The sequence below is a fragment of the Eleutherodactylus coqui genome, chromosome 4 (genome assembly GCF_035609145.1).
Source record: "Eleutherodactylus coqui strain aEleCoq1 chromosome 4, aEleCoq1.hap1, whole genome shotgun sequence".
NCBI lineage: Eukaryota > Metazoa > Chordata > Amphibia > Anura > Eleutherodactylidae > Eleutherodactylus > Eleutherodactylus coqui.
Genome location: NC_089840.1, coordinates 110642554 through 110664577, shown reverse-complemented (window position 1 = coordinate 110664577; position 22024 = coordinate 110642554). Strand labels below are relative to the sequence as shown.

The 22024-nt window shown below is 44.5% G+C and overlaps 1 protein-coding gene across 1 annotated transcript in view; it reads left to right on the top strand.

The window, feature by feature from the left end:
• The first annotated feature begins 1199 nt into the window (after positions 1–1199).
• The window catches only part of DIPK2B (divergent protein kinase domain 2B), a 104156-nt gene continuing 83331 nt past the window's right edge, over positions 1200–22024 (top strand). Inside the window, exon 1 of the mRNA XM_066599992.1 lies at positions 1200–1470. Coding sequence (XP_066456089.1) covers positions 1271–1470 — 200 coding nt within the window. The 5' untranslated portion in view covers positions 1200–1270. The remainder of the gene's footprint in view (positions 1471–22024) is intronic.

The following is a 22024-nucleotide window of genomic DNA, read 5'->3' as shown; positions in this document are numbered from 1 at the left end:
TTTACTAACATTCTATTAACGCTTTAACTTGGTACTATGAATCAAGTGTTCTTAATATTGTGCACACACTATAGTAATATCATAGTCAATAAATGCTTTATCCTGGCCAGGGGTAAATAGCTTCAAAGATGCTGTTTGAAATATGCAGCCAATGCCCCTTGAACAAATTATTAGCACAGGACCTTTAGGGAAGTTATACAGTGATGAAGTTAAAATAATCCTTTTTAGGGGTGAAGAGCCTGGGGGATGGTACTCGAGATTACACATCACTGAAACTTGAATTTCCAGATACTGTCTCTCGATCTACCTGTTCTCGCTGGCGGTTTCCCTCCTGGTGATGACTGAGCATTTGCAGTCAGTAATCACAGATAACATTCCCATAGACAAGCGGCAGACCTCCCTCTGTCACTCGTGTTGTAACAGGTGGGTAGCACTACTCAAGGAAACCGAGTTGCGCTTCCTCTGGTACAGGGGAACGCAGCTCACCAGTAGCTGTAGGGCGGCTTACTTCCCCCTTTGTGAAGGGAGCTGCTGTGCACGGTGAGCACCACTCCATAGTCTCTACTCAGTTATCTACATCAGTTCAGTCCCATAAACAGTAAATAGAGTGATGGTTGTGCATGTGCACTATTGCTCCACTCACTCAGGGCACACAGGTACCCTCATCTCATAATCGGTAACAGTCCCTGCAGTCAGACCTCCACCAATCATATATTACCTATCCGGTGGATAGGTGATATGCTTTGATTATGGGAAAACAAATTTATTGCTGCAGTGCTTTCTTCAAGTTAACACTATATTCATTATGTTGCAGAAAAGTCATTGGATTCTCACTATGGATTGGGTGAAAAGATGTTGGACATTGTGAACAAAAAAAAAAATGACACAAAAACACATTAAAAACGCCACAAAAAAGTGAAGGAAGCCACAAAGTAGACTGTCTGAACAATCACTAAAATCCCTGACTATTTTATGTACAATAAAGCTGTAGAGCACCTTTACTAACACAAGAATTATGTTAATCTGAACACCCATTTTCTTCTTTAGAGGTTTTTGATAAACTTCTGAAGTTAGCATAGGAAGCATGACCATAGCAATCTATATTATCTTCATCCTCCATGAGTTTCCTCCTTCCTCTCATTGCCAGAACATTTCTTCCCATTTACACATTTGAAGTTAATAGCATGCTGGAGTTAGTGTGTTTCCGATTGATCACAAAAGAAGTTATCCACATGATTGTATAAGCCTGAAACATTCTGAGGTGTTACAAATGGGGTTCGGGAATGTAGGCCATTTTTACACCCTATTTTTCATTGTTATGTCGATGAAAGAGAATGTGGAAGCAACAAATTCTTCAATATCAACACTGAAAAGTTCTTATAATTTTGGCAAAAGCTTTCTTGGACTTAACAAGTGTAATGCCTGTGTTGGAACCTCAGCCTGCAAGAAGTTCTTTAAAGAAGAAATCAGGTCAGAATCATGTTGTAATATTTGACCATATCATGTTATAAAGATAGTGAGAGAGATAGATACACAGAGATAGATGGAGAGATATGAGATGTAGAGTGATAGAGATATGAGATAGAGAAAGATATGAGAGAGAGAGAGAGAGACATGAGAGATAGAAAGAGATAGCTAGACAGAGATAGATGGAGAGAGATATGAGATATAGAGTGATAGAGATATCAGATAGAGAGATATGAGAGAGATAGATAGACAGAGATAGATGGAGAGATATGATAGATATGAGAGAGATAGTTAGACAGAGATAGATGAAGAGATATGAGATATAGAGTGATAGAGATATGAGATAGAGAGAGATATGAGAGAGATAGTTAGACAGAGATAGATGAAGAGATATGAGATATAGAGTGATAGATATCAGATAGAGAGATATATGAGAGATATATGAGAGAGAGATATGGGAGAGATAGATAGAGATAGATGGAGAGATATGAGATATAGAGTGATAGAGATATGAGATATAAGAGATATGAGGGAGATAGATATAAGAAATATGCGATAGATAGATGGATAGAGAGATATGAGAGTGATAGAGATATGCGATAGATGGATAAAGAGAGATAGGTATGAGATAGATATGAGAGAGATATGAGCAAGAGAGATATAGAGAGAGAAATATGAGAGAGGTATGAGAAAGATATGAGATAGAGAAATATATGATAGATAGATAATAGATAGATAGATAGATAGATAGATAGATATGAGAGAGATAAATTGATCATTTCTGTGCTTCTTTCTCCCTTAAAATATAACTAGATAGACACAGATAAAGACAGTAATGATGACTATGGATGATAAAAGAGTAAAAATACAATACAGTACCATGATCTTCTTGTACATTATTCCTGTAATTCAGATATTGCATTTCTATGCTGCTACGCCATTATGTGCCTTATCTGTGTTTTGAAACCTCATTGTGTGTGCTACAGTTACATAACTGTTTGCATGGTACCTGAGCTGACATTCTGCTAATCAGTTTTCCACTGTACAGTACTGTGACATCACTGGGTACATTATAACTATGCTGTGATATCACTGTATATTATAGCTGTACTTTGTCATCACTCTCTGCATTATGGCGCCTTCACACTGGTGTTTTTCTTGCACTTTACTTCATGCGATTTTGCAGCGTTTTTTTAACGCAAACTTCGATAGGACTTTCTAATGTTAAAAGCACATGGCGATTTTCGTTGCGATGCGTTTTTAACATTAAAAAATGCTATTGATTTTCACAAAAAAAAAACGGCAAAATCTCTCGAGAAAAACGCCTGTGTGAAGGCGCTCTAACAACCCTGTGTTTTAGAAATAGACACACAGTACAGACCACTGACCAAGGTAACAAGGTTTTCATTTGCTGAACTCACTTGCTTCTGTTTTTCGTCATAATTAAGTAGGACTTGTGACATTTGGGGGTTCTTTAAAATCGAATATAGCAGCTTTTTGAACTCTAGAGGTTTGTGGTGCTGAGTGTGAAATAGAAACAAATGGAAAAGAAATGGCTTTATTCAGCTTTTAGTGATTGCAGCTATGAAAATATTATGGCCTTGCCCACACATGGAACACTGCCTCACTTTTTGAACTTTAACTAATTTCTAAGGGCAAATAATACTTTTATTGAGGTCCCTCCTCAGCAGTCCGGCTCTCACTAAGCTAGATCAAGTTCTTTTTGGGTTCCAAGTCCTCTTGAGTCTGATCAGCTGTGTCTCCAACTGGTCCACAGTTCCCCTGCTCCTTGCATGACAAAAGCAGGACTTCCCTGCTGAGAATTCTCTTTTTGGAGTTGGCTAAAGATTGGTGTCATAAGGTCCTCTTTCATTGCTATATTGAGTCACTCTTAAGCACCCTCTAGCTTTACACCCTTCCAAACCCAACCTCAAATTTTTCAGTTGGACCCCCTGCCAACTTATAACACTCCTAGAAGTAGATATATACCATATAACATTAAAACCACCTGCCTAATTGTATGTAGGTCCCCTTCTTGCAACCAAAACAGTTCTGACTCAAGGAGTGGGCTTCACAAGACCTTTAAATATTTCTGTGGCATCTGGTACCAAGACTTTAGCAGCAGATCCTTTAAGTCCTGTAAGTTGTGAGGTAAGACCTTCATGGATCAGGCTTGTTTTTGAAGCACAGACCACAGATGCTTGATCTAATTAGGATCTAAAGAAGGTAGTAGAAGCCAAGTTGACACCTTTAAATCTGTCATGTTCCTTAAACCATTCTTGAACTGTGTTTTACAGTGTGGCAGTTTGCATTATACTACTGAAAGAAGCTACTATCATTAGGGAATACCATTGCCATGAAGGGGTATATTGGGTCTACAAGAATGTTTAGGAGTTAAATAGAGATGAGCGAGCACCAAAATGCTCGGGTGCTCGTTACTCGGGACGAAATTATCGCGATGCTCGAGGGTTCGTTTCGAGTAACGAACCCCATTGAAGTCAATGGGCGACCCGAGCATTTTTGTATTTCGCCGATGCTCGCTAAGGTTTTCATGTGTGAAAATCTGGGCAATTCAAGAAAGTGATGGGAACGACACAGCAACGGATAGGGCAGGCGAGGGGCTACATGTTGGGCTGCATCTCAAGTTCCCAGGTCCCACTATTAAGCCACAATAGCGGCAAGAGTGCCACCCCCCCCCCTCCCAACAACTTTTACTTCTGAAAAGCCCTCATTAGCATGGCATACCTTAGCTAAGCACCACACTACCTCCAACAAAGCACAATCACTGCCTGCATGACACTCCGCTGCCACTTCTCCTGGGTTAGATGCTGCCCAACCCCCCGCCCCCGCACGACAGTGTCCACAGCGTACACCAAATTGTCCCTGCCCAGCCTTCAGCTGCCCTCATGCCACGCCACCCTCATGTCTATTTATAAGTGCGTCTGCCAGAGGAAAAGCAGGCACACACTGCAGAGGGTTGGCATGGCTAGGCAGCGACCCCCCCATAAAAGGGGCGGGCCGATAGTCCACAATGCTGTACAGAAGCAATGAGAAATCCAATCCTGTGCCACCTCCATCTGGAGCTGCACACGTGGGCATAGCAATGGGGAACCTATGTGCCACACACTATTCATTCTGTCAAGGTGTCTGCATGCCCCAGTGAGACCGCGGTTTTTTATAAATAGTCACAGGCATGTACAACTCCGCAATGGGAATTCCGTGTGCACCCACAGCATAGGTGGCTCCCTGGAACCCACCCGCTGTACATAAATGTATCCCATTGCAGTGCCCATCACAGCTGAGGTAATGTCGTGGTTAATGCAGGTGGGCTTCGGCCCAGTCAGACTGGGGTTCTTTACAAGTGGACAGATGTAGTAACAACTCCCTGTGGACCCACAGCATGGGTGGGTGCCAGGAAGCCACCGGCGGTACATAAAAATATCCCATTGCATTGCCCATCACAGCTGAGGTAATGTCGTGCTTAATACAGGTGGGCTTCGGCCCACACTGCATGCCCCAGTCTGACTGGGGTTCTTTACAAGTGGACAGATGTAGGTTAAACTCCGTGTGCACCTACAGCATGGGTGGCTCCCTGGAACCCACCGGTAGTACATAAAAATATCCCATTGCATTGCCCAACACAGCTGAGGTAGTAATGTCATGCTTAATGCAGGTGGGCTTCGGCCCACACTGCATGCCCCAGTCAGACTGGGGTTCTTTACAAGTGGACAGATGTAGTAACAACTCCCTGTAGACCTACAGCATGGGTGGCTCCCTGGAACCCACCGGTAGTACATAAAAATATCCCATTGCATTGCCCAACACAGCTGAGGTAGTAATGTCGTGCTTAATGCAGGTGGGCTTCGGCCCACACTGCACGCCCCAGTCAGACTGGGGTTCTTTACAAGTGGACAGATGTAGTAACAACTCCCTGTGGACCCACAGCATGGGTGGGTGCCAGGAAGCCACCGGCGGTACATAAAAATATCCCATTGCATTGCCCATCACAGCTGAGGTAATGTCGTGCTTAATACAGGTGGGCTTCGGCCCACACTGCATGCCCCAGTCAGACTGGTAATATGTACCTTAACAGTAACCTCGTTGGTGGTAATGTGGTGGTGACTGCGGACCTGGTAGCGCGGTTTTATGTAGTTGGTTTTCGGAATGTGGCCAGGATTAAGTGGGCCGTGGCGGGGGGATGGTGGTGGTGCTCTCTTGTTGTGTCGTTAAAGGTGAAATTCTTGGACTGCCACCAGACGGACCAATGCAAAGGTATTTGCCAAGAATGTTTTCATTGTTGGAGGAGGAGGGGGATGTTTTGGAGGCACTATGTGTCCTCTACACGTGTCCGTGGTTATATGCACCTTAACAGTAACAGCGTTGGTGGGAAATGGCCTCGCCGCCAGCATGTCTTTGTGAAGCCTCTGTTTCCACACCCCAGTGACATACCATTAGCAGCGGTATAGGCAGAGCCCAGAATTATTAACATTTCAGCGGTAGCATTAGGGACAGGCCCCACTAACATATCACTAGCAGCAGTATAGGGGGAGCGCAGTCTTAGTTCCATTTCAGTAATAGTAGCACTCAAGACAGGCCCCAGTAACATTCCCATTGCAGCAGTTTAGGGAGATAACAGTCTCTTTCACATTTCAGTACCTGCAGTATATACAAGGCCCCAGTTACATTTATGTAGCTAAAGTGTAGGCCAACCCCACACACCTTTCTGTACCATGAGTGCAGGCGAAGAACATAGAAATTACTATGATTACACTGTAGGTGAGGGCCCAAAAAAATTGGTGTACCAACAGTACTAATGTACCTCAGAAAAAATTGGCCATGCCCAACCAAGATGGCAGGTGAAACCCATTAATCGCTTTGGTTAATGTGGCTTAAGTGGTAACTAGGCCTGGAGGCAGCCCAGTTGAACGAAAAATTGGTTCAAGTTAAAGTTTCAACGCTTTTAAGAGCATTGAAACGTATAAAAATTGTTTAGAAAAATTATATGAGTGAGCCTTGTGGCCCTAAGAAAAATTGCCCGTTCGGCGTGATTACGTGAGGTTTCAGGAGGAGGAGCAGGAGGAGGAGGAGGAATATTATACACAGATTGATGAAGCAGAAATGTCCCCGTTTTGGATGGTGAGAGAGAACGATGCTTCCATCCGCGGGTGCAGCCTACGTATTGCTTAGGTATCGCTGCTGTCCGCTGGTGGAGAAGAGAAGTCTGGTGAAATCCAGGCTTTGTTCATCTTTATGAGTGTAAGCCTGTCGGCACTGTCATTTGACAGGCGGGTACGCTTATCCGTGATGATTCCCCCAGCCACACTAAACACACTCTCTGACAAGACGCTAGCCGCAGGACAAGCAAGCACCTCCAGGGCATACAGCGCGAGTTCAGGCCACGTGTCCAGCTTCAACACCCAGTAGTTGCAGGGGGCAGAGGCGTCACCGAGGACGGTGCTGCAATCGGCTACGTACTCCCTCACCATCCTTTTACAGTGCTCCCGCCAACTCAGCCTTGACTGGGGACCGGTGACACAGTCTTGCTGGGGAGCCATAAAGCTGTCAAAGGCCTTAGAGAGTGTTCCCCTGCCTGCGCTGTACATGCTGCCTGATCTCTGCGCCTCCCCTGCTACCTGGGCCGCGGAAATGCGCCTTCGGCCACTAGCGCTGTCGGATGGGAAGTTTACCATCAGTTTGTCCACCAGCGCCCTGTGGTATAGCATCATTCTCGAACCCCTTTCCTCTTCGGGAATGAGAGTGCAAAGGCTCTCCTTATACCGTGGATCGAGCAGTGTGTACACCCAGTAATCCGTAGTGGCCAGAATGCGTGTAACGCGAGGGTCACGAGAAAGGCATCCTAACATGAAGTCAGCCATGTGTGCCAGGGTACATGTACGCAACACATGGCTGTCCTCACTCGGAAGATCACTTTCAGGATCCTCCTCCTCCTCCTCCTCCTCCTCCTCTGGCCATACACGCTGAAAGGATGAGAGGCAAGCTGCATCTGTACCCTCAGCAGTGGGCCAAGCTGTCTCTTCCCCCTCCTCCTCATGCTCCTCCCCCTCCTCCTCCTCCTCCTCTGGCCATACACGCTGAAAGGATGACAGGCAAGCAGCATCTGTCCCCTCAGCAGTGGGCCAAGCTGTCTCTTCCCCCTCCTCCTCATGCTCCTCCCCCTCCTCCTCAACGCGCTGAGATATAGACATGAGGTTGCTCTGACTATCCAGTGACATACTGTCTTCCCCCGCCTCCGTTTCTGATTCCAAAGCGTCTGCCTTTATGCTTTGCAGGGAACTTCTCAAGAGGCATAGCAGAGGAATGGTGACGCTAATGATTGCAGCATCCCCGCTCACCATCTGGGTAGACTCCTCAAATTTTCCAAGGACCTGGCAGATGGCTGCCAACCAGGCCCACTCTTCTGTAAATAATTGAGGAGGCTGACTCCCACTGCGCCGCGCAAGTTGGAGTTGGTATTCCACTATAGCTCTACGCTGCTCATAGAGTCTGGCCAACATGTGGAGCGTAGAGTTCCACTGTGTGGGCACGTCGCACAGCAGTCGGTGCACTGGCAGATTAAACCGATGTTGCAGTGTCCGCAGGGTGGCAGCGTCCGTGTGGGATTTGCGGAAATGTGCGCAGAGCTGGCGCACCTTTCCGAGCAGGTATGACAAGTGGGGGTAGCTTTTCAGAAAGCGCTGAACCACCAAATTAAAGACATGGGCCAGGCATGGCACGTGCGTGAGGCTGCCGAGCTGCAGAGCCGCCACCAGGTTACGGCCGTTGTCACACACGACCATGCCTGGTTGGAGGCTCAGCGGCGCAAGCCAGCGGTCGGTCTGCTCTGTCAGACCCTGCAGCAGTTCGTGGGCCGTGTGCCTCTTATCTCCTAAGCTGAGTAGTTTCAGCACGGCCTGCTGACGCTTGGCCACCGCTGTGCTGCCACGCCGCGTGACACCGACTGCTGGCGACGTGCTGCTGCTGACACATCTTGATTGCGAGACAGAGGTTGCGTAGGAGGAGGAGGAGGGTGGTTTAGTGGAGGAAGCATACACCCCCGCAGATACCACCACCGAGCTGGGGCACGCAATTCTGGGGGTGGGTAGGACGTGAGCAGTCCCAGGCTCTGACTCTGTCCCAGCCTCCACTAAATTCACCCAATGTGCCGTCAGGGAGATATAGTGGCCCTGCCCGCCTGTGCTTGTCCACGTGTCTGTTGTTAAGTGGACCTTGGCAGTAACCGCGTTGGTGAGGGCGCGTACAATGTTGCGGGAGACGTGGTCGTGCAGGCCTGGGACGGCACATCGGGAAAAGTAGTGGCGACTGGGAACCGAGTAGCGCGCGGCCGCCGCCGCCATCATGCTTTTGAAAGCCTCCGTTTCCACAAGCCTATACGGCGGCATCTCTAGGCTGATCAATTTTGCAATGTGCACGTTTAACGCTTGAGTGTGCGGGTGCGTGGCGTCGTACTTGCGCTTGCGCTCAAACTGTGGCGCTAGCGACGTCTGGACGCTACGCTGAGAGACATTGCTGGATGGGGCCGAGGACAGCAAAGGTGAGGGTGTGGGTGCAGGCCAGGAGACGGTACTGCCTGTGTCCTCAGAGGGGGGTTGGATCTCAGTGGCAGGTTGGGGCACAGGGGGAGAGGCAGTGGTGCAAACCGGAGGCGGTGAACGGGCATCGTCCCACCTTGTGGGGTGTTTGGCCATCATATGCCTGCGCATGCTGTTGGTGGTGCCTCCCCAGCTGATCTTGGCGCGACAAAGGTTGCACACCACTGTTCGTCGGTCGTCAGGCGTCTCTGTGAAAAACTGCCACACCGTAGAGCACCTTGACCTCTGCAGGGTGGCATGGCGCGAGGGGGCGCTTTGGGAACCAGTTGGTGGATTATTCAGTCTGGCCCTGCCTCTACCCCTGGCCACCGCACTGGCTAGGCCTGTGCCCACACCCTGACTTGGGCCTCCGCGTCCTCGCCCGCGTCCACGTCCTATAGGCCTACCCCTACCCCTCAGCATGGTGTATTACCAGTGATTTGATTTCCCAGCCAGGAAATAAATTGGCGCAAGCCTGCAGGCCAAATAGAATTTTTTCCCTTTTTTTTAAAGGAAAGGCCCACTGCCTATATTTAATCAATAACACTGGACAACAAAATTGAAAAAATTGTTTGGTGCCGGGAATGTTGCAACTGATTTAGTGTATATTTGACCTTTTATTTGCAAATATGCAAACAGTTTCCCCCTATCAGCTATAGTTTCGGCGCATGCGCATGGCCAGTCATGCTGTGTCACATAGCCAATCTTATATCATACATTTAGTTTGTCCCGACCAGTAGTGAGGAATGGTTGTGTACATTTGTCGCCCGAGGTGTTGTGGGGTGTTGTAGCTATACAATCATTGTGTTCAGGGGCATACCTAAAGGCTCAGGGGCCCAGGTGCAAAAGTTCAGTTTGGACCCCTCTCTTCTTCTTAAATCGTGCTGCATACAGCTGCAAAACACATTTCCATACATGAACTAGCCCCTTGGTGTAATCTTTCCAAATATAACACATTTCCTGCGCTACATGAAAATTTATTTGTAGCCCCTTTGGCCACTCCTACACACACGCTAGAGTACTAGAATACACACACACTAGGGTACTATCTGATTGCTGACTCCTACCACACTGGTGACATCACCACAGGTCCTGGAAGCTGCTGTCCGCTTTGCCAGTGGGGGTCCATGTGAGACGGCTGTGAGGTGAATGATAGCAGCAGCTGTCCTCTCCTCTTCAGGACAACTGGGGTGATCTTAGGCTGGCATCCTTTCCTCCTTTCCCGCAGCTGCTACACACTGCTGGTGACCAGCCAGTCAAGCACTCAGCATACCCACTGCTCACCCCCGCCGGCACCCGAATCTTTTCTGCTGAGCAGACAGGTACTCGAAAAGGACGATACTCGCTCGAGTATTTTCCCTTAACGAGTATGCTCGCTCATCTCTATCAATTTCCCATTAGGCCAACAAAGCGGGTACACAAAATATCCGTGTTTTATGTGCCTCTGGGACACTAGGGCCAAACAATATTGTAGAAAAAAACACTAATTTGTACGGTATTTGTTTAATTAAATCAATTATATGTCTAATATGGAATATGGTAACAAAATTCAGTCTGTGCCTATATCACAGAAACTAGAGCTGATAGGGGAAAATGGATGGCATATTTGAAATCAGGGCACAAAATATACCTTATAACAGCTGTCAAACGCTCTGCACCAAAATATGTGTTGGCCAGTGTAATAAATGTGTTGTGGCCCTGCAGTGTGTCACAGAACTGCAGTCTTGCACTGTTATTAACTGCAGCAGAGCGGTGATTTCCCAGCCAGGAAATAAATTGGCGCAAGCCTGCAGGCCAAATAAATTTTTTTCCCTTTTTTTTTTAAGGAAAGGCCCACTGCCTATATTCAATCAATAATAAATGTGTTGTGGCCCTGCAGTGTGTCACAGAACTGCAGTCTTGCACTGTTATTAACTGCAGCAGAGCAGTGATTTCCCAGCCAGGAAATAAATTGGCGCAAGCCTGCAGGCCAAATAGAATTTTTTCCCTTTTTTTTTTAAAGGAAAGGCCCACTGCCTATATTCAATCAATAATAAATGTGTTGTGGCCCTGCAGTGTGTCACAGAACTGCAGTGTTGCACAGTTATTAACTATAGCAGAGCGGTGATTTCCCAGCCAGGAAATAAATTGGCGCAAGCCTGCTGTTAAACTTAGCTGGCTGCGTATGATTTTTTTAATGTTCTCCACCCAGCACACACGTACCCAGAACGCTGAGGACTGTCAGAGGCAGGCCAAATAGAATAGTTGCCCTTTTTTTTTAAAGGAAAGGCCCACTGACTATATTCAATCAATAATAAATGTGTTGTGTGGCCCTGCTGTGTGTCACAGAACTGCAGTGTTATTAAGTGCAGCAGAGCGGTGATTTCTCAGCCAGGAAATAAATTGGCGCAAGCCTGCTGTTAAACTTAGCTGGCTGCGTATGATTTTTTTTACGTTCTCCACCCAGCACACACGTACCCAGAACGCTGAGGACTGTCAGAGGCAGGCCAAATAAAATAGTTGCCCTTTTTTTTAAAAGGAAAGGCCCCCTGCGTATATTCAATCAATAATAAATGTGTTGTGGCCCTGCAGTGTGTCACAGAACTGCAGTGTTGCACAGTTATTAACTACAGCAGAGCGGTGATTTTCCAGCCAGGAAATAAATTGACGCAAGCCTGCTGTTAAACTTAGCTGGCTGCGTATGATTTTTTTAACGTTCTCCACCCAGCACACACGTACCCAGAACGCTGAGGACTGTCAGAGGCAGGCCAAATAAAATTTTTGCCCTTTTTTTTTTAAAGGAAAGGCCCACTGACTATATTCAATCAATAATAAATGTGTTGTGTGGCCCTGCTGTGTGTCACAGAACTGCAGTGTTATTAACTGCAGCAGAGCGGTGATTTCCCAGCCAGGAAATAAATTGGCGCAAGCCTGCTGTTAAACTTATCTGGCTGCGTATGATTTTTTTTACGTTCTCCACCCAGCACACACGTACCCAGAACGCTGAAGACTGTCAGAGGCAGGCCAAATAGAATTTTTGCCCTTTTTTTTAAAAAGGAAAGGCCCACTGACTATATTCAATCAATAATGTGTTGTGGCCCTGCTGTGTGTCACAGAACTGCAGTCTTGCACTGTTATTAACTGCAGCAGAGCGGTGATTTCCCAGCCAGGAAATAAATTGGCGCAAGCCTGCAGGCCAAATAGAATTCTGTCCCTGGAGTATTACTGCAGGGCGCAATGCTCTGCACGGCCGATTTGGAAAAAACAAAAAAATGTGCAACACTGCTAACAGCAGCCTCCACAGTACTGCACACTGTTAGATGTGGCCCTAAGAAGGACCGTTGGGGTTCTTGAAGCCTACACTAACTCCTAACACTCTCCCTGCCTAACCACCACTTCTGTCCCTGTAGTATTACTGCAGGGCGCAATGCTCTGCACGGCCGATTTGGGAAAAAAAAAAATGTGCAACACTGTTAACAGCAGCCTCCACACTACTGCACACTGTTAGATGTGGCCCTAAGAAGGACCGTTGGGGTTCTTGAAGCCTACACTAACTCCTAACGCTCTCCCTACAGCAGCTCCAACACTATAGCACTGTCCCTCAGCTATCTCACAAGGCATCTGAGGCGAGCCGCGGGAGGGGCCGAATTTACGAGTAACGAGCATCCCGAACACCCTAATATTCGCCCGAGCATCAAGCTCGGACGAGTACGTTCGCTCATCTCTAGAGTTAAAGTAACATCCACATGAGTGCTAAGACCCAAGATTTTCCATCCCGGAGCATCGCACTGCCTCTTTTGACTTTCCTTGTGCTCATAGTGATCTTGGTGCCAATTCTTTTCCAGGTATTCGCCTGCACCAATCTTGCCACATGATGTAAAAGAATATGCGATTAAACAACTCAGACCACCTTTTTTCATTGCTCCACGGTCCAGTTCTAATATTCGCATGGCAATTTTAGGCATTTTCTGTGGTGTACAGAGGGCAGCATGGGCACTCTTACCGGTCTGTGCTACACTGCACATTACAATGCAATGTGTGTTTTGACTCCCTTCTATCAGAGCCAGCAATACGTTTTTCAGCAATGTGTGCACAAGAGCTTTTTAACCCATAACCCTTGTTGCTGGTTTACTGCTTATCCCTTGGAATCATTTTGGTAGGAACTAACCACTGCATATCGGGAGCACCCCACAAGACCTGCCAAAAGGATGAAAGATAGTAGTTTCATGCTTTTTACTTTATAATATGAAACAAAGGATATTTGGGGTCATATTCGACTCTGATCTATCATTTACCCCCTACATCCAATCTCTGTCCCGAACATGTCAGCTGCACCTCAAGAACATCGCAAGAATCCGCTCTTTTCTCACTGTGGACACGCTAAAAACGCTTACTGTTGCCCTCATCCCCTCCCGCCTCGATTATTGCTACTCGTTGCTGATCGGCCTCCCCTGCACCAGATTCTACCCTCTCCAATCCATCCTGAATGCAGCAGCCAGGCTCATCTACCTGTCCAGCTGCTAGTCGGACGCCACCGCCCTGTGCCAATTACTGCACTGGCTGCCCGTTAAATACAGAATTCAATTTAAAGGGGTTGTCCCGCGCCGAAACGGTTTTTTTTTTTTTCAACCCCCCCGTTCGGCGCGAGACAACCCCGATGCAGGGACTTAAAAAAAAAACAGCACAGCGCTTACCTGAATCCCCGCGCTCCGGTGACTTCTTACTTACCGGTTGAAGATGGCCGCCGGGATCTTCTTCCTCCGTGGACCGCAGCTCTTCTGTGCGGTCCATTGCCGATTCCAGCCTCCTGATTGGCTGGAATCGGCACGTGACGGGGCGGAGCTACACGGAGCTACACGGAGCCCCATTGAGAAGATAAGAAGACCCGGACTGCGCAAGTGCGTCTAATTTGGCCATTAGACGGCGAAAATTAGACGGCAACCATGGAGACGAGGACGCCAGCAACGGAGCAGGTAAGTGAAAAACTTTTTATAACTTCTGTATGGCTCATAATTAATGCACAATGTACATTACAAAGTGCATTATTATGGCCATACAGAAGTGTATAGACCCACTTGCTGCCGCGGGACAACCCCTTTAAACTCGCTACCTTCATTCATAAAGCCCTCCACAGTGCAGCACCACCCTATATTGCCTCCCTCATCTCAATCCATCACCCAGCCCGGGCTCTCCGCTCTGCTAACGAAACCAGACTGAGCGCACCTTTAATTCGAACTTCTCATTCCCGTCTCCAAGACTTCTCCAGAGCAGCACCGGTCCTCTGGAACGCACTACCAAAGAATACCGGGGCAATCCAGGACTCGCAGAACTTCAGGCATGCTCTAAAAACGCACCTCTTCAGGGAGGCATACCGCATTCCCTAAACAAACCCCTCTGTACGCCGCCTGATAACATGCTCCAAGACCTATTGACTGCAATCCCTGTTAGCCATCATAAACCACTCCTGCAGTCATACCGATTCTGCCATCACGCGGCCAAATGTCTGACCATTGTCTGTGTATAGCATCCCTCACTCTCCACCTCGCCATACCGTGCACATCTCCAGCCCCTTTACCTTCTGTATCACCCCATTACCTGTAGTATGTAAGCTCGTTGGAGCAGGACCCGCACCCCTATTGTTTCCATCAACTGATTACTATGTAACCGTGGTTCTGTAATTTTTGTACTTTTTGTCTTACTGTATTCCCCCTGTCTATGTAAGCGCTGCGGAATATGTTGGCGCTAAACAAATAAAGATTATTATTATTATTATTATTTGTAAATTTCCCTTTATCTAAAAGACAAACAAAACGAGTTAATGGTTTATATGTGGGCAATACATTCTGCCCAGTGATATCAATAGATTTAAAAAAATGTGCATATAATAAATATTGCATGAAGATTCTTTAAAGCCAAGTTAGTATTGTCTGTTATATAGTTGACAACATCCTTAAATACTCCTTGCTATCCTCTACCCCAGTTCCATTATTTCCATGCACCATCATATCCAAAGTGTTTTTGTCTGGTGGTTAGCAAATGTGTAGCAGTAACCATGTTAACCAACTCCTCTATACAGTTCCAAATCTCCTAATGCTATTTAGACGGAACAATTATCATTCATAGTCATTCAAATGAGTGAAAGTGTGCGATCATTCCGTCTAAATGCAGCCAACGACTAAACGGTAAACGAGAAGTGTTTACTTCTCGTTGTCGCTCAGTTTCAGCCCGCATAAAAATCATTGTTGGCTCATTCACTTGTCATTGCCTTTAAACACTGATCATTCAGTGTTTCACATAGGAATGGGAAACACTGAATGAGAAGTGAACCAGAACTCAACGATTCTCAACAATGAATCTGTCTGTCTAAACAGGCTGCACGAGCACGAATGAGCTGTGATTCGATTCTCATAAATCATTCAGTGTAAAAGGAGCATAACTCAAAGCAGATTTATTACCCTGATTACTCATTTCAGTTACAACAGTCATATATGAAGTATTGCACTTCTAGCTATTATGCATTAAGTATAGGATACAAGTAAGGCCTTATTCACACGACTGTATATATGCAGCTATTAAGCTGCATGCAAAAATCGGGCAAAAATCACGACTATCTGAAGCATTGGATTCCAATGTATTCATCCAGATGAGGGATAACTAGCCCCATTTTCGGTCTCCGATTTTATACGCTGCGTCCAGAGATGGTTTTTGCCATGGTTTTAAGATACACTGGAAGCTCCCATAGACTCCTAGCTAAAGAAAAAAAAGGGAGAGAGTTTAACTGTGTCAAACGTTGGGAGAAGACAGCTGTCTCCATTTAAGCATTAGCTGTAATTCTGGGGATTTCTGTTGACTGAGGGATTTCCGCGCTGCAGCGTATTTTTTTACAGGTACGCTGTGATTGTGTGAATAAGGACTAGTACTCAAGAATTTAGACTTCCCTTAAAATATTTGTGGATAAACATTACGATTTAAAAACAACCTGGAAGCTCTTGAATAATGTATTATGCAGGAGGAGCAGGGGAAACTTTCCCTTTGATGAAGTATGGAGTCAGTGTAATATGTTACATCACAATGAAACTTAACAACATAGCAGAACAGAAACAATGTATTATATGTACATCATCATAATAGGAGAGGTCCCATAATAGTTTCTATATAAATTGACAGCACCATACTAAAGGAATATAAAAAAAAACAATTGCGAAAAAATGCCAAAGTAAAAAATATATAAATCTTTATTAATTACACATGATTAAAAACCCTAAAAAAGAGATAAATTACCACAAAGAACTACAGCCATACAAGGATCCATGTGAAGTAATAAGAAGATAGTGATATCCATACTAATATTATAAATGTTTAAGTTTCTTACCTTTTCATGCCTAAACCGCTGAAGCGATTTTGATGAAATTTGACAGGGAGATCACAGTGCAGCTTTAATTTTAAGTTGGTATCCCAGTCCCATTAATGCGTAATCTTGATGCGCCAAAACTGTGCAAGGGCACACGATTGCAAATTACACACTTGGGGTGAAATATTGTAAGAGCCATTATTATGACTGGAATACTAAAAGGAGAAAGTGTTTTAATTCTACGCATTTCGATAACACTGATGGATTTGCCTTTTCAATTCAAAAGGCTGCAATTCCTTCTAAAAATAGCATTTGCGATGTCAATCAATAAGGCTCAAGGGCAAACACTTAAGGTAGCAGGTGTACATTTAGAAAAAACCCTTTTCTCATGGGCAACTATATGTGGTGTGCTCACGTGTATACAGCCCACAAAATCTTTGTAACCTAGCAAAAGATGGCAAGACCAAAAACGTAGTGTGCATAACTGTGCTGGCAGCAGATTGCAGTTACATTACTTTCACTAACTTTTTATGTTTCAATATACAGCAAAACACAGATAAATTAAAAAAATACAAATTCCACGCAGACGAAGTTGCGGGTAACAAGTTAGTATTCCCATATAATCAAAAATGTATAAAATGCAAGTCTATATGCAGTAGGGAAAAAAGTACTTAACCCATAATAGGTATAAAGGATCCACATAGCCAAAAGCTACTCCCTGTGCATCTTGGCACCTAACCATTACATTATCTGATAGGTAATTTTTACACTCTCAGTACAGATGGAGTGTGTAATGCTATGGCTAATGTCAGTGAGCAAGGCAACTCACTAAGCTCAACATGTTCACTCTCTGAAGGAGAACCTTCGATTTGGCATCTTTCTACTCAAGGCTTTTAGGAATATTATACTGCAGTTCTTAGCCCTAGGCCCTTGTTACCAACTCCATGTTGATGAATTAAGGACTTATTACATATGGTCGCTGAATGGTAGTTGTACTTAGGGCAATTTTATTTTTGTCTCTTTCTGCAATTAAACTATGCTAGAGAAAAACAAAAGGCCAATGTTAACGATACTTTCAAAATCTAAAAGCAAGGTAATGGACCTTTTAGATTGACTGAGCTTTTGGCCCAATCCAACGTGTGCTTTTCGAAATGCATGTTGATCAGTGCTAATTTCATTTTCTTGCATCCAACTCGAGAATCGGTCTATGGGAAATAATGATTGTAAGTATGTACATCTGCCGGTTCACACGGAGAGATGTAAATGAGCATTTTTATGCTAGCTGAAACTGAACAATCAGTTGGTGAATGAGCATTTGGTCATTTGTCGACTGTTAGTTGGTCCTTTTACATGGCTTAGTTGTCAGGCGAATAAGCATATATAGAAACATTTGGGCCAAATACATGGCCCATGTAAATGGACCATAAGTGTCTGTTCACGCTGCTATACTGGCTTCTGTTTATAACTGAGCCATGACAACGATGTTAGATTTGTTCTCAAACATACAATATCCAAAAAAATGTGTTTTTTTAATGGTATAATACTGCCAAATGTCAACTTGCACACTGAAATAGTTACCAACATATGTTTTCAGTGTTATTATATATTTCTTTTGACATTTACAATGTCTCTTCTCCAATTTTGGGGACCTCTGGATACAGAGTTGTAGCTAGGTTTTCTTTCAGCAAGGTCAACATTTGAGTTTGCTGCCCTAGCTCTGCATTTTAATATCTTGGCCATTGTGTCTTGCTGGCGCTCCACCTGGCACCTTGTCAGCTGCCCCAGCTATGCCCTTGTCTAAATAATGTCACATTGTCAATGGCTACAATCGTTAATATTGTTGATATAGCTCAACTTTAAGGTATTGGAAGGCTTTCTGTATAACCCATTATCTCTAGATCCAGGAGTTACGATAGACTGATCATATAGACAGCAATAACTATATATACGGGATATGCATAATCCCCAATTCTTTAAGCTTAAAATTATATGGAAATGTCACAAACCAAATGCAGAGATTATAGTTTTATGTTTTTCTTCAGTGGCCTATTAATAATCTATGAATACTCCTACTGCTCAATTTGTTATACCACTGCACCACCCGCTGGGGGCCTTTTCTTCACAGTATCACAAAAAAACCTAAAAGTATTACATCAGATTCTGTAGAAAACTAATGATTACTGCAATTTGCTGCATGATTTAGATTACTTGTCCTCTTTTTACATTTAAATCGAAATCTGTAATAAATTTCTATCATATAATCTAAACTAATCTAATTTTAAGATACTGTAATCTTTTCTTCTAATCGCTGTTTTGTAAGTGTCTGCAAATCATTTTGACTGTGATTTTTAAAAAAAGGTAACATTGAGGCTTTTTCTACATGAAGCAGACACTGTATTCATTATAATTGCTAATCTAGGGTGCTTTTTAAAATTTACTCTTTATTCAGTTGTTTGCTTTTAAAAGTTTCAGACTTAAAGTAGTCCTATAACAGTTTTTGAAAGTACATTACTGAAGACATCATGGCTTTTAACCATTTTCTTATGTATAAACATAGCAGTCAATGCTGTTTATGAGGAGCATAATGACTACTCATTGTGAATTTATACTGTCCAATATCTTTCACATTCTTCCTACTGTAATGACAAATGAGATATTGTGGATCTTTAACCCTTTCCAATCCAATTTGTATCCTGGTTTTCCTAGGGGGCTTACTCTTTTTCTGCTGTTATACAACAGCGCTAAATGCTGACTAGAGCCAGTACTGCATGAGGTGACATGTTGGATAGGCTCTGACAGCAGAGAGGCTGGCAATATACAGTAAGAGAACCCCGACGGATGTCTTCCAACATCGGAGCCGTACAGCCTTAAATCATAACGTCTTCAGAGGTCAGACAGTGGATTGGAAAGGGTTAAGGCCTCATGTCCAGGGGCACGGACTGTTTCCAAGGGTGGAATCCTGCAGTGGTTTCCATCATTGCTCACAGCCATGAGGCCAAAAATTACATTTACTCACCTGTCTGGAGGCTGCGGGGCTCTCCTCCATCGTGGTCGTGCATGTTTTTTTTTTTTTTTTTTTTAAATCTCCTGCTCTCCCGCGGATCTGCGACACAGCCACAATGACAGCTGTCGCTGTGCCATAGATCGGACGGCTTCCATTGACTTCAATGCAAGCTGTCCCTGTGGGATCCGCAGAAAAATGGAGCATGCTGTAATTTCTTCCCGTGTGTGCGATCCATGCACCAGGAGAAAAAAAACACATCCGCATGCATTAAATTGCCCTGCGGTTGCTAATGCATCCCTATGGGCTTCTAGATTTGCGGCTCTCCCGCGCTGGAGACACTTGCGGATTTTATAATTGAAATCCGCCCATGGACATTGGGCCTTAAGGTCTTTTCTTTTAATCGCTGTGTTGTAAGTGTTTACAAGTCATCTCCACTGTGTTTTAAAAAAAAAAGTGGCTTTGAGCTTTTTTCTGCACAGAGCATATACTGCTATTTATTAGAACTGCTAATCTATGGTATTGCTCTTTACAATGTACGTTTCATTCTGGTAAAGTATGTATGCTGCAAGGACTAAATCATGTTTTGCCATTGCTTTTAAAAGTTTGAAATGAAAATTAATCCTATGACAACTTTTTAAAGTACTTTACTGAGAGACATCATAGTAGAAAACCATTTTCTAATGCATAAATATAATAATCAGTGCTCGTCATGTGGAACATTGGTACAGTCACAACTATTCCATGTGCATGTACATTGTCCTGCTTTCACCTTTACTGTATTGACAAATGAAAATCACGTGGGCACTATGGGAACTTAACCCCTTTCAGCTATAGGATGTACAGTTACGTCCTGCGGGGTCGGGGTATGTATGAAAAGAGATCTCGGGGCAACCTCTCATCATACAGCGCAAGTGTTGGCTATGTATTACAGCCGACACCCGGCGGCAATAGCAGCAATCAGCCGCACGGTTGACTGGCACTATTAACCCTTTACTCCGACCCCTGTGCAGTGACTGGCTCTTGAAATTGCAGGCGCAGTTCCCATTGAAATCAATGCAATTACAAGCACTGGCCACCACACATGCATTACAAGCACTGGCCACCTCTCTCTCTCTCTCTCTCTCTCTCTCTCTCTCTCTCTCTCTCTCTCTTTTTCTCTTTCTCTCTCTCTCTCTCTCTCTCTCTTTTTCTCTTTCTCTCTTTCTCTCTTTCTCTCTTTCTCTCTTTTTCTCTCTTTCTCTCTTTCTTTCTCTCTTTCTTTCTCTCTTTCTTTCTCTCTTTCTCTCACGGCGTGGTGCTTGCTCGAGTAACGAGCACCAAGTATGCTAATACTCGAACTAGCATCAAGCTCGGACAAGCATGTTCACTCATCTCTAATAAGGTGGCATATTGGTTTCTATATAGGTTTTCTTTAGGCCACTTTCATACGGCAGTATTTTGTATTCATATTTGTAAGCTAAGATCAGGAGGGACCCCAAAATATGGAAGAAGTGTTAATTTTTTTTTGTTGTTTCAATTTTGCAATTCCAGATAACAAAACAAACAAGTATCATGCATCTTGTAGCATCCGAGAAACAAGTTACATATCACAGAAAGTCACTAAAAGACTTACAAGCATAAATTTGGAATAAACGGCATACTGCCATGTGAAAGATACCTTATAGAGGGGGCATAGTGAGCTATTGGCCGTTCCAGACCAGATCCTGCTCCAAAGTGGGAAACTGTATATTTAATCAGGGGACAGCTCTTTTAATTACACAGATTTGCGACTAAAAAGCTGTTTGATTATTTTCAACTAATTTTGGTGTGCTGAAAATGAAAAAAAAAATCCTAGACTTCAGGATTTACCACAAAATGCTAAATTCTCTTCAAATTTAGCAATTTTTTCTCAATTTTTGGTATTTTTTTATCTTAGGGTTTTCTAACTAAATTTAAAGTCAAAATTAGTATTATTTAATTCCCATCAGTGCATTTAAGATATACAATGCCAAAAAAAACATAACTTTCAAAGAAAAGAACTTCCAGAGTGAGCTAATGGAAACCAGTAGAGATGAGCAAACGTACTCGTCCGAGCTTGATACTCGTTCGAGTATTAGCGTGTTCGGGATGCTCGTTACTCGTAACGAGTACCACGCGATGTTCGGGTTACTTTCACTTTCATCTTTGAGACGTTAGCGTGCTTTTCTGGCCAATTGAAAGACAGGGAAGGCATTACAACTTCCCCCTGCGACGTTCAAGCCCTATACCACCCCCCTGCAGTGAGTGGCTGGCGAGATCAGGTGTCACCCGAGTATAAAAATCGGCCCCTCCCGCGGCTCGCCACAGATGCATTCTGACATAGCTGAGGGAAAGTGGTATCGTGTTGGAGCTGCTATAGGGAGAGCGTTAGGTGTTATTGTAGGCTTCAAGAACCCCAACGGTCCTTCTTAGGGCCACATCTAACCGTGTGCAGTAGTGTGGAGGCTGCTTTTTGCAGTGTTGCACTTTTTCTTTTTTTTTGGTATATCGGCCGTGCAGAGCATTGCGCCCTGCAGTAATACTCCAGGGACAGAAGTGCTTAGGCAGGGAGAGCGTTAGGAGTATTTTAGGCTTCCAGAACCCCAACGGTCCTTCTTAGGGCCACATCTAACTGTG